Here is a 13,630-nt window from a genome sequence, read left to right on the forward strand (position 1 = left end):
CATCTGTCCACATATACTCCCACTCCTCAGCTATCTGTTGGAGCTTGGTTCATTTACAGTGTAAATTCTTGTGGCTCATTTTTATGCTACCCACAAACTGACACAGTGAACGTATATTATTTTCTTGTAATTTACATAGATCACTTCTTCTCCCTAGAACTAGCTTCATTTATTTCAGCAAATCTGAGGATCAGTTATATTACCTTTAATATGTGATTAGTTTTGATTTAGCGGGATATATAAACTTACCCATTAAGACTTATGGTGTGAACTTAGTACTGGTGAGCTGAGCTTATCATTATGTTGTAGCTCAGCCAATGTGGTCTGGTCTGTGCATACTGCATTTGTTCATTCAAACTTTCATCTGAATCTATGTTGCTTACAGTTAATATGTTACAAAATATACAACCTTGTATAACCGTCATAGTAAAAAATGATGCAAACCTTAAAGATATAACATCAATACAGTCATGTAAAGTAGCAAGAGGGCGTGTCCAGCTAAGATTTCAAGCGGGGGATAAAATTTTGAGCGTTCCTGTTGCTCCACAAGCAAATAGCAAGGCTACCAGCAAAACTCCGGGGGCCCGCTGGATGGTAGCAAAGAGTGTTTTTGTTTTTCTTCGCTGGTCTATAGTGACCACCCGGATTTTTGCAGCCCAGATACGATGGTCTTCTCAAGCACCTACCAACTACGTGTCAGTGGAAAAATAACCCAGCACGAATGGCGATTTTCCAACGTTTCATACGTTAGATACGTTAGCTATCTAACGGCAGAGGATATTTTTTTAAAAGCGAGTCAGCATTTCAGGGCGCAATTCTCATCTGTAGTCAAGGCCACCTGCGCTTCCCCTATACGCCGCCTCAAGTAAGCTCAGCGGTGCGTTATTATTTCAACCGCTCTCCCCCAAAGTTTGAAATCTGGGTCTCAACCAAACTGCGGCCCTACTAACGAAGGGAGGAACGTAACTTTCTAAATTATACTCCATCTTTCCGACGGTGTCTCTGTCACCCACCGTTTTGTGCTCAAGAATGACAAAACACGCAGAAAACTCTGAGAGGAGCCAAAGTACGTTTCGCGCTCAGACTACATTTCCCAGAAGCCCGTAGACTGGCGTGAGGGAACAGGAAGTGAGGTATGCGCCCGATGCATGGTCACAGGGTAGAGGCATAGGCGGCTTGGGGCATGTGGCTCGTCCGCCGCCTGCTCTAGACGTGGGGCCTACGGTCATGGTCATGCGTGTGGGATAGAGGTTGCTGCTTCCACGCCCCCCAAACGCGAGGCGAGAGCATGGCAGTGGCTGCGAGAGAGCAGAAAGAGCTGCTGGCTCTCATGCACCAGCAGTTGGTCCAGATGGGTTATGAGAGAGCAGCAAAGGAGTTGCTGGATCAGAGCGGCCAGGTAACGGCACCGTCCCCCACGTGGCTGGAAACATGGGGACCGGCGGTATTGCTGCTTTCTGGAAATTAGCCTTTGGGCCAGGTTGCAAACCGAACTGCGCCCCTACGAAGATTTCTCCCTCGGTCTGATAACGAGGCTGCAGTAGCTTCTCCTGGAGGTCTGAAATGGGTAGCCTAGTCCTTGGGTCACTTTCTCGTGTGTCCCCCTCCTCTTTTTGATCTGAAAGCCAATAATTCATAAGAAGGGAGTTCAGTGGAGTGGTGTATTTATTTTTTTAAAGCATGTGGTTTTGTGGTGCTCTCCTTTTGTGGCTCAGTATCCTCTCTCAGGAATATCAGTAATACTGGCCTGCTTTACAGGACTGTTTGGAAGAATATACTCTGTTATTAAAATAGTCTCTCTCCTTTCTCTTTGGACACTTAGGGCAGTGATCAGAATAAGTACATTCTCAGGATAAGGGATATGGAAGTTGTTAAAACACTTATGCATCTTACAAATTCTTGTGTGTTTAAGCATTCTTGTGGCCGTGCAACATACCGAAATATGCAATGGTCATTGTGGGATAATATTATGGAATAAAGGTAAATGCTCAAATAAAAGGCATGAGGCAAATTGCAACTTACTTTAATTTTGCCTGTTTTTAACCTCTGAAGGATGTATTTCCAGGTCATCAGATGCCCTTATTCTATATTCTTAATTTTCATAAATCACTTAGAGATTTAATACTAGTTAACAGGAAATGAACATTTAGTAAAACTGCACTGGTAGTGCTTATAACCACTTTGCTGGCAGAATCTCCTCTTCCTCCTATTTTCAGTTTCATTTCATTGTGGGAGAGAACCAAAATGGCAACTGCTGTCTACTTAAATAGCACATGGGTCCTGCAGTTCCATTAGTTTGGGAATTGCAGTTCAGTTAAGTTCAGATTCATTCACTCGCTTGCAATCAGGAACTATAAATAATAAAACTTTTTGCCTTTTGTAGGCATTCCTATGTCTCTGTTTGTAAGACAAGTTAAACCATAAGGTTTGGTTGGTAAGTTTGTGTGCTGCTGTATTATCCCCCATCACATGTGACTGAAACTGGCCATTTACAAAGATCTGAAATGAATGTCTTCTTGGGTGGGTTTGAAATCAGCCTTGTTGCAGGTCTCCATGTCCAGTTTCCAGATTTCCAGAATGGCATCTGTTTCACTTCCAGTGATGTAGTAAATTGCAATTTTCAGTTCAAGAGACATACATCAAGGGGGGCAAGATAGTGGTGTGTTTTTAGTATGCTGTGTGAACAGACCACAACCTTTGTATGGATTATAATTCATATGTTTTTAGTTTTGATTGTTACTATTTGGCTAATGAAAAGTAAAATGCTATGTTTTTCTATAAGTGCTATATATTTCTATGCTGTGTTGTTTTTATATTAATAGAAGAGAATATATGTAGCTCAGGGTTGTAATATAGAGTCCTTGAGGTTCTCTGAGCTTGGTTGTTTTCTTGCAGATATTTCATTACCCAACTAGGTAACATCTTCAGTGTTAGAAGGGAGTGGGGTTTGCTCTCTTTATATACAGTAGCTTGCCCTATGGGGGGGTGGGGTGTTTCTGGTAGTTCCTTGATTAGGGTATTGTTTACTGCTTGATTGCTTGTCTGGTATTAATCCTGGTGTTAATCCCTGCTTATCTGGGTATTGATTGGGTCTTTTTATATTTTCACTGAACATAGTTTTGTAATGATGCTCAAATGAAAATATATAGAGCTACATTAGAAGAGCCAAGGACTAATAGTCCATTGTCATTGTTTATTACAGCTTGTGCTGATACCCTTGAACCTGTTAACTGGGTTCTTATATTGTGCTTGTTGGTATGCTTGAGATTCTACTTGCTGTGTATCAGAAAGGCACCCAATTGATATGATTGGTGTAGTATTGTAGGGAACATTGACCCACCTAAGCTGCCTCTGCTTTCTGTTCCACTAAGGCTTCCAGCACACCTGTGCAGACATTGCTCAGTGAATTGTAGCTGAAACAGTACAGTGTTAAGTGGGGAAAAGTATGGTTTTTGAATAGGAACTAATCTGAAAGCACTCCCCATTATGTATTTTACTTCCCTATTTACAATATGTATAGCCTGCCTACAGGATCTTGTGGCAGATGACAATCCCTGAAAACAAACCAAGGAAAATAAATAACTTGCTATGATTACTGTGCATTTTAAATTAACACTGACAAAGAGGCACTTAAGGGTGAAAATCATGGTCAGGCTGTGGATGCTAGGGCATGTGGCACCAATGCCAACCTGGCCTCTGAGGAAAGAGCCAAGGTGCTATAACAAAGAAGGCATCTCCTGTGGTCCCACATAATATGCAGTCTCCTGCTTCAGGATGCTAAGAACTCCCACCACTTAAAGATGTGACCTTTGGGGAAGAACATAGCGGGAAAGGTGCTTCCTCAAGTGTTGGGGTCCTAAACCATTTGAAACTTTAAATAGTATTGCTAAAAGCTTGATGTCTGACAAGTAATGCTTAGGTAACCATGCAGTTCTTTTAGGATTTGTTATGACATTTCTGAAGGGTGTCTCAGCTATCTGCCTCATTCTGCACTTCCCAAGTCATCTTCAAAGAAAAACGCCATATGCTTCAGACAGTCATGCCCTGGACACCACAGCTTGACAACTGCAGTGTGCTCTACATGGGGCTGCCCTTGAAGACCACCTGGAAGCTTCAACTGGTCCATAATGCAGCATCATGAGCAGTGATGGAAATGCCTCAGTATGCCCATGTAACACCTCTGCTTCATGAGTTGCTCTGGTTGCCAGTTTGCTTCTGGGTGTAATTCAAGGTGCTAGTTGTTACCTAGAGCCTGGTTACTTGAGACTTGCCTGTCTCCCATAGTATCTGCCCAGCCAGTTTGATGTGGCAGGATTGGTGCGCTCCGGGTTCCATCGATTAAGCAATGCCATCTTTCAGGACTCTGGAAGTGTGCCTTCTCTGTAGCAGCACTTGATAAAGTGGGCTTGACATAAAGTGTCAGTGCTAAATATTAAATATATTAAAACAATAGAGGAAGCAAGGGATTAGGGTGGTCATTGAGCATTGCCTCAAAATATGAAATCTTAATAATGTAAAAGTTGACTCTGCTTATGTGCGCGCACACCTGCATACATACACATCCAGCATGCATTTGAACAAGCCACTTGTTCTCTTTAGCCTTTGGTGAACCCATCCTGAATTTTGTTTACAATGAGGGTGGTTTAAGCTGTTATCCTAACTTTAGAGTTGTGATAAAGAATGGTCAGTTGCAGCTGATTGAGATGGGGATAGGAGACGTTCTAGTGTTTGTTTTGAAAACATTGTGGTCTCTAGAATGATTTGTATAGCTTAAATTAGTTGACAGTGTGGTATAGCAAAACACTGGCAGTAATTTTTAAACACAGCATGTAATGTTGTTTACAGAAAATTCTGCTTAGTGCAAGTAATTTCAATAGTTTTATTCAGGTCCTCAACTCTTATGCATTTATATTTGTAAATCTTCTTGTCTATTGAAGGTCTGTAGCATCTTGTCTTCATTTGAACATTTACTGCAGTAGGACAGTATTTTCTTACCCTTATATTCCAGATGGGTAGATCACAATTCCCACCATCCCTTAACTGCTGTGTGGCAGATTCCCAACCTGCAATAAAGGTGTCTAAGTGTAATGGGAGTAATCCTTCTCAGAAAGAGACAAAACAAGAATTTAGTCATAATTGCTCACTAAAGTCACTTTCTAGTAGGGTTGTACATAGTTCAGAAATTTTTCAGGCTTTGCATGAACCAGCACCTCTTTGCTATTCATGAAGCAGCCATGTTTTTCAGGCTTCCATGTGCCTGAAAAGAAGATCTTGTCACTTTAATGAGTAAGATCTGAAGCAGTTCTTCTAGATAATTTTTGAAGTGTGCACAGCCCTGCTTTGTGGGATGAAATTGGAAGAGTGGATAAAAATGGTGAGTGATTTCATACATCATGCAAGCCATGGATTTTTTAGGTATTGTATATCTTACTGAATAAGCTATAATTGGCAGGGCTTTCACATCATGCTAAATCACAAATGTTGGTTTGTAAGCCACAAAAATGTAATTCATGTAACATGTTATGTTGAAACCAAAGTACTTTATTTGTTTAACTATAGGATAGATATCTAGTAAATAATCAAAAAAGCTTCTACCTGGCTCCATGTGATTTATGTATAACTTAGTACTCTCATAAAAGTAGGTTTAGTGCATAAAATTTGAAAGTAAAGCTTATTGGGAAAGAATAATAGATGTATTAAATTCATCTTCAAATGTTTTAATTTTTTTTATTACTAAAAGCTGTTCAGTTGTACAGATTGTAATTTCTCTTTCTTTTGGCTTGTGGTGGGGTCAGATAAAGATTTAACTTTGAAAATAAAAGAAAGCACCAACATTATAGTTTTCAGAAGGTGAGGAAACTGTTCTTGAACCCAAAGTATTATCTTTGTCATTTCTTTCTATTTCTTTTGATCCCTTATTCTCATTTAATGGATTTCTAAATAGTTTAAATGTGCCTGTATTGTGAAGAACTTCTCTGTTTCTTCACATTTTAGTTAGTTGGGGATTTGGTTGAATATTTCCCAACACAAATGGTTATTTTACTTTTAAACCAGTTCATATATCATTTGAAGGGAAATGCTTCATGATCCTTTTTTTTTCCCTGAACTTTTTTGGATCTTTTCTTTCACCCAACCATTATAAAGGCTTCTAAAACTTGAATATAATAAAAAGGGTGAAGAGGTCATGTTTCGGTCACTGTTTGGGGCTATTAGTTTACAAACCATTCAGACTAAAGCCTTGGTGACCGCAGATCTTGACAAGCAAGAAATTACAGTGGTACCTCGGGATACGAACTTAATCCATTCCGTGACTCTGGTTGCAACTCGAGTTGGTCTCAAGTCGAGGTAAAGTTTCCCATAAGGTTCAATGTAAATACGGTTAATCCGTTCCGCCCTCCGAATTTGGTTGCAACCCGAGGCAATTTTCTCTTCAGAGCCTTACTCCCGCCAAGCCTGCTCTGCATTTCTTTGGAACCATGCTAACACGCACACCAAAAACCTTCGCAAAACACCGCAAAACACACCACAAGCCTCACCGAACGTCTCCTTGCTACCGCGACCTCACCCACAGGAAGCCGCGACCGCGTGGCAGCAGGGAAAATGGCTGCGGATCCGGTTCGCTAGTAGAGGCGTTCGTAACCCGAGGTAAATTTTTCCTGCCGAAGCTGGTCGTAACCCGAAATGTTCGCTAGTAGAGGCGTTCGTATCCCGAGGTACCACTGTACTTTGAGAAGAATCTGCATGTTGAGGTGAATGCCAGTCATCAGTGTGTTCCACATCTTCTCCCCTGATGCCAGCATTGCCCACTCAGGGTTGCACGGGAGGTGGGTTTCTGCGAGAATAGCATTTAGCTCTTCCACAGAGGTGGGTGTTCTATGGCAAATAAAACATTCTATCAGTTTGCTTATAGCATATCTCATGCGCTGCAGTAGGGATGCTAAGATAGAAGGCTGGGGAGTTGAGAATTAGCAGTGTAGCTTGCAGAACCTTGCAACACTCTTGGGAATTCTTTTAATGGAGACTTTTCTGTTGCGATCGTAGTTAAGAAGGACAATTTGAACTGGGATTCAGTTGTGGGCATTTTGACAATTTATTAATTGTAATGTGAAGAAGAATAAGAATGCTAAAAATACACTACCATCTCCTACAGTGTTGTAATTAGCAGTCTTCAGCAATTTGTAGGAGGGTGTTTGTTTATTGTCCTAGCTGATTGTCATCAACTATTTTAAATCATTTATCAGTGCTGCTAATGTGTGTCACTTGTTGCTGTGCTTAACATTTATTAGTCATGTTGATGTATCAGTTAGCAATGCTGTGGTAAGCATAGTATTAGAGTGTTTGAAGGCCTTTTTTTTCCCTCTGAAGAATTTTATTTTAATTTTGTGCCAACTAAGAAAATTGAAAGTTTGAGGAACACTGAAAGAAACACTTTTGTAAAATACCTTGGAATTAGTAACATGCTTTTTAACACAAATGCCATTCTCACTTTTAAAAATATAGAATTTGAAGCAACTTCTATCAGCCGTCCCCAATTTGGAGTAGAAGTAGTTTAACTCTTACCATCCCAAGAACATGACCGACAGCCATACAGTATTAACTAATCCGGAACATCTGAGGACACCAGATTAGAGAAGTTTTGGTTTTCCAGGTGTACTGTTCCAACTTCCTAAATAGCCTGGGATGATTTGAGTTGTGATCCATAACATCTGGGGGACTGTTGCCCACCCCTATGTTAGACAAATAGAGAGACATTTAAACATCACAAATTTAACACATTTCTGTTTCTAGAAATTGTGGTTGTCATCTATAAAAGTCATATACATAATCTTGTTTCACTTTTTCTAGTTATTTGATCTAGTTTGGTGGCAAGTATCCTGTTCCTGCTGTCCTTTTAATCTGTTTTAATCCCTATTGATTGGCCTTTTCACTTGACCTTCAAACATTGGTGACACAGTCTTGCTACAAAGTAGGAACCAAACAACCAGTTTATTGCTTTGTTTTGCTGGAAAATAAAGGACAGGGGATGAGGATGATCAACTGTGTATATTGAAGCTTCAGAGGAAAAGAATATCTGGGAACTTGGGCGAGACAGAGCCATGGTAGAAAATAGCTACCTGGAAGTTTTGAGTAAACATTCACTTTCTGTCTTGATAAAATTAATCAGTATGCTGAACAGTATATTTTTTCTGCTAAAGAACCTTTGAAGTTTGAGAAAACAGAAAGTATTACATATACAGTATTGAGACACTGAAACTGTTGCTTTCTTGGTGGAGAATCACTGTGTGTGTCAGAAGGGGTAGTTTTTTTTCCTCCCAGTGGCTTCAAAAATTTCCAGAAATACATTAGCTATGGTTTAAAATGTGTTAGAAGATTTTGTTTTGTTTTTAATCTTCTGAATTCCATTACTTGTCTTTTGAAGATAATATGTCCAGTCCAATGTAAGTTCCATGAAACAATATTCATAAAAACCAGTGAGGCTTATTTTAAAAATGTGTACCATAGATTGCAAATTTGGGCTCTGGTCTTATATACAGTTTACATGGAAATACATCCCATCAAAATCATTAGGTCTTACTCCTGAGTAGCATTGCATATGATGGTATTGTAAGAATCCCACACACATCTGCAAAGAGTAAAATTTTACTTAACAGACTACATTTTTAGAATTGTAATTTTAATCCAGAATTTTGGACTAAAGATTCTAATATAAAAATTATTAATCATATAAATTCAATATTTTTTCTTCCTGTACAGAAGTCTTTCCCATCATCTTCTATTTCTCTGAAAGAGATCATCACTCATTGGAGAAAGTAAGCTTTTGTGTTTATTATTGGTGGGTGGTTGGAGAAGTTTTGCCTGCTGCTCCCTTAAATTCTATTGCTATTGTTTTTACACCCAGTTTAATAGTCCTGTTCTTGTTAGCAGTGTTCCACAGATCCAGTATTGGCTTTTGGACTAGTTTCAGATGACAGTATAAGAGAAGAACTTGTCTGTTGTCAGTAACTTACTCAAAGAAGCTGCTTATAGTTGCTCATTTATTAAGACAGATACTTAGATTAGCTTTCTTGCCTCTGAATATCATTGTTTTAACCTTTTTGAAGCTATTGGTGCCCAGATAATCCTTTTTACATAATAAATTAGTACAAAGCCCAGTAATTTCCTGGTGCATTCAGTTACAATTCCTTATACTGGGTGTGATGAGAGTTATGATCTAGTATGTCTGTAGCATACCAGGCTATGGAAAATTTGGATTAGAGCAATGCATCAGTTTTTAATATCCCTGCATAGAAATCTTGTGAGTCTTCTATTGCTAGGTAGGAAATTTCACTCTGCACTTTTATCCAAAGAGGAACTCCAGACTTGGGAAATCAGTACATGCAGGAATATAAAGTTATTGCTTGGTTTTTCTGTTTATTTTAGAAGAAAAATGCTAATTTTCTGGATAGCTTCATCTGCTATTGGTAAATTGGTGGGTCTTTGGGATTCCTCATTAGCACTGCTCCTAACTGCCATTCAGTCCTGTTGAAAAACATAAACCTTCACCACACTCAAAATCTGTGTAGCTATACCCACACTAACTTAAAGATGTATGGTGACTATTTTTGGCACAGTTTGCAACAGTAAGGTATTTGTGTGCGTGTGGCAATACTAAGTTCTCTGTGTTTGTTTCCTTAAAGTATATGAAAAATGTAACAAAAATGCAACCAATTTATTTTTCATTTAAAAACAAATGACAGGCGTTGCTTTTGCTACATTTTTTTCTATTTCCTTCCTTTTAATCCTTTTGCCGTTAAATGTTTTTCTAGATCCAATGAAGAGTTCAGAAAATATTCCTAGCGAGGAAGGAGGAGGAGAGCAGTGGAATTAGCACCAGGCTGCTCTTTTAGTTTACTAATAGTTACATAGTCTCTGCACATTTTTTTTTTATTTTGTCCCTAAAAAGAACATACTTGGTTTTAAACTGAAATCTGGGAGATCTAATGAAATGCCTGCAGATTTCATGAAATCTTACATATTTAAAGAAACGTACATAGCTGCCCATCCACCAGAAGGAGCCCTGGACAGTGAACAAAACAAAAACACAATACAGTAAAAAGACCATCTGAAACAATGAACAGTGCTGAGGCCCCAGAAAAACTTGTATTCATCCAGCAACCACTAGGCAATTTTAACCTTTTCTACTTGCATAACGTTGATGGTTGATTCCAGTTTTTTCCTAGGCTTATTCTATGCTTTTTACTTCCACATTGATTGGCCCTGAAAACCTTTGATATGGCAGCAGTGCATATGACTTGCCCTCTCCTGAATCTCTCCTAGTACCCTCCCTGTATCTGGGACCTGGAGAGAACCATTGAATTGCTGGGCCTTGGTGATAGTCCACTGTCACTATCCCTTTCTACTTAACTGGAGGCAAATTTTATCAAAGTTCTCAGTGGAGGGACAGAACAGCAACTTCTGCCCTCTTTGTTACTTCCAGAAAATGACAGGATTAACATCTAAATTCCCTTTGGCAAAAATGTGGCCAGGAAGCCAACCCTCAGATGACCCCAGGCACAACAAATACAAAACAAACCACTTTATTAAAACACAAAGAAAAGGAAAACAAATTTGAAACAAAATACAAAGCAATATAAAGATAAAGTTGTCTCTTACTAAGAAAAAGCCTTGATAAAGAAAAGAAAACAAAACTCCTACCAAGGGTGGCTGAAAAAGACAGTTAAAATAACAACAGAATATAACAGTTATCCTAGACTGACTGAGTTTTGTGCTACTTTTGGTAATCCTAGCTTGGTGGTAGTGAGAGATGTTCTCCCCTTATGATTGAAAAAATAGCAATATGTATATAAGACTGTGATACATTTAGCCAAGTCATTTCATCCTTTGTGTTTCTTCTCTTGTATATGATGTGGCTTAAACTTTTATATGGTGGGTAGAGATACCATAGGAAAATTCTAGGGCCATGTTATTCTTGGAGTAAATATATTACTGGGCTTAATGAAGCTTTGCATTGTAATTTCATGGTCCTGCATATGATGTGTATAGCTCTAATTTCTAAGAAGTTAAATTTGAAGTCTGCTGGCCTTATATTTTCTTGAGAAGTTGATCAAACTGTATCAAGTCAAATCCTGTGTGTGTGTGTGTGTGTGTGTGTGTAAGACAAAGAAATGCCAACTTTTATTTCTGCCGTAACAAAAGAAAGTGTTTCTGAAGGATGGTACACAATTCCATACATTTTGAGAACCTTCCTAACAAGGCTTGTTAACTCCAATTCAGTATCCTTATAAAATCTGTCTAACAGGACTTCCTCACAGTCTATGAAACAAAAGACTATAGAAAGCAAGAGAGGCACTCCAGTAAAGATCAGAATTCCTGACCCCAAGAGCAGCTCTGAGAGCTCAGAAGAGGAAGAAGCAGCAAAAACCATAACAAGTAAGAACCAGGGGTGCTGAACAGTTCAGGAAAGTATTGCAGTAATGAGCTTTGAGAGGAAGATAGGTGTGTGGAAATGGGGAGATCTAGGAGCTGTGTCATTGTTACTGAAGAAACTGAACTAAAGCTGCATAGATCCTAAAACGAACAACTTCTGCCATCCTTGTTAAATCCTTCCAGCAAATGACAGGATTAACATCTGTTGACTGTGGTTTCTCTTAATGGAGAAGAAAGTAAGTTGGAAGGCTGGGCATCAGTGTGATGATAATGGCACAGGTATCATTTAAGAACCTTGTACCCCACTCTGTATGAACTCCAAAAAATGGTTTAAAAGATGTGAAATAAGCCCCTACCTGTATTACTGTAATATGAAGGAATTGAGATTGGGAACAAGAGGGAATAAAACAAACTTCAACAATGTATTTTTAGTTTTTATTTATTTATGTATTTATATATTATTCCAGTAACATTACAAGTTCACAACATTTGGAATATTTCATCACTACAATATTGTGACACCTTATTTCTATATAGTATATAAGCATTGAAAATTGAACAGAATTGTGATGCCTCTGGGCATTTAAAATTTGAATTGCATCCATGATTTTTTTTCAACCATACCTATAGATCATACCTTTGAACAACACTTTTCAATTGTTGTCTAAAAGTTTCCATTGTTGACTTATAGATTTGGCAGTTATAACAATATGTTTTTAGTTATGGAGATCAGCTGTCCCAGTAATCCTGTTCTTCCAATGTTTGACTTGAAATTCCATTGTATTTCTTCGCAGCTTACTGCCTTGAAAACAATAAAACTGAGAATTCAAGACTAGAAAATAATTAGCTACCGCCTTCAAAGAGATTTAAATCAGGACAACCTCAGTACAGTTTTATATGTTACTGGTATTTGGCATAGTTTGTGCCCAGAGTGGCTTATCTTGAAATGATGGAGACTGTATCCTGTTGCACTAATATGGATGAAATCACTTCAACCAGATTGGGTATCTGCCTAAAACAAACTTTTTTAATCAGAGTACTTCATTTCCTATCTGTCATCCAGTGGCCATTGACGCTTTGATAGAAGAGGGAGAAGTAGAGAGCAGAGCCCCTTCATTGACTTAGATGAGATAACAGCTGTTTGGCTTCACCTTTCCTAGAATTTTTTCCATTCCAGTTGGTTGTGATATAATTTGCAAAGAATTGTGCCTTCAGTCTTTCTGTATGTTGTGCTTTCTTTCATATGGGTGTTCCAGCTAATCTGCCTGGGAATAACAGCACCGAGCTAAGGGAGACAGTAGCTAAAGAAGAGAGTAGTAGTGAAGATTCAGATTCATCTTCTGAAGAGGAGGCGGTTGCCAGAAAGACTGTAAGCAGCGACTTTGCTTATTGTTACTTCTGCTACAGAATACCAGGAATGTAACTAGGATGGTTGATTAGGACTATACCAGTGGTCTGTTTATTTTAAACATCATTATGTCCTAGAAAATACTTAAAATCTGCAGTCAGATGCAATATAGAAAAGTGCCTCTCTTGACTAAATACTTGTCTGCATTTAAAAAACACTGAGTCCATAGGTTGCATTGTCTCAGTTGTTTTTTACAGATAAATTCTGGTGCCTCGATAGCAAACTGTGTATTGCTTATCCTAGTATTAACTATGAGAAGAAACATGTAAGTTTACCTGAGAAAAGTTGTCTTTCATATTCTATATGATGTTTTTAATTCACACGCCATAGAGTATAGAGTATACAAAGAGGGGGGAAAAGGCTCAAAACCATAAGGTACACAGTTTCTATAAGCTGAGTGTCTTAAGGTTTTGCAAGGTTTAAGGTATCCAATTTGTTCCTTAATCCTCCCCGCTTAAAAAAAGGGGGGGGTGCAGAAATTTTTAGCCCCTCCTCGGCCACAAAAGGAATGCTGGTATTAGCCAGATCCCACTTTTATACCCCTGAACTAAGGTCAACCCCACTTTCCCATACAGAAGATCTCTAGCACTGTTGATGGGGAAGCATCCATTACACAAGCTGCTTAGGCTGCTCAGGGCAAGGTGTGTCTTCCAGCCCCTGACTGTCATTCCTTATTTCAGGTAACCACTTTGTGGTTTGTTCAGGTGATTGTTCCTGAACGGGAGAACAGATGTGTTCATCAGTTTGGAACTGGAGTGAAGAGTGTGTGGTCTCCAGAGCACACATTATAAGCAG

General features: G+C 38.9%; 1 protein-coding gene across 4 annotated transcripts in view; it reads left to right on the plus strand.

The window, feature by feature from the left end:
• Positions 1-1,151: 1,151 nt before the first annotated feature.
• TCOF1 (treacle ribosome biogenesis factor 1) overlaps positions 1,152-13,630 on the plus strand; it is a 60,832-nt gene continuing 48,353 nt past the window's right edge. For 3 of the 4 annotated variants that reach the window (XM_025169504.2, XM_025169503.2, XM_025169505.2), the window contains exons 1-4: positions 1,152-1,399; positions 8,755-8,810; positions 11,300-11,430; positions 12,675-12,796. In XM_025169504.2, coding sequence (XP_025025272.1) covers positions 1,289-1,399; positions 8,755-8,810; positions 11,300-11,430; positions 12,675-12,796 — 420 coding nt within the window. In that variant the 5' untranslated portion in view covers positions 1,152-1,288. The remainder of the gene's footprint in view (positions 1,400-8,754; positions 8,811-11,299; positions 11,431-12,674; positions 12,797-13,630) is intronic. The other variant, XM_007432788.4, reaches the window with a different exon arrangement.

This window comes from Python bivittatus, unplaced genomic scaffold, assembly GCF_059951505.1.
Source record: "Python bivittatus isolate LINGU-HERP-01145 unplaced genomic scaffold, Pbiv_v1 ctg000080_np1212, whole genome shotgun sequence".
NCBI lineage: Eukaryota > Metazoa > Chordata > Lepidosauria > Squamata > Pythonidae > Python > Python bivittatus.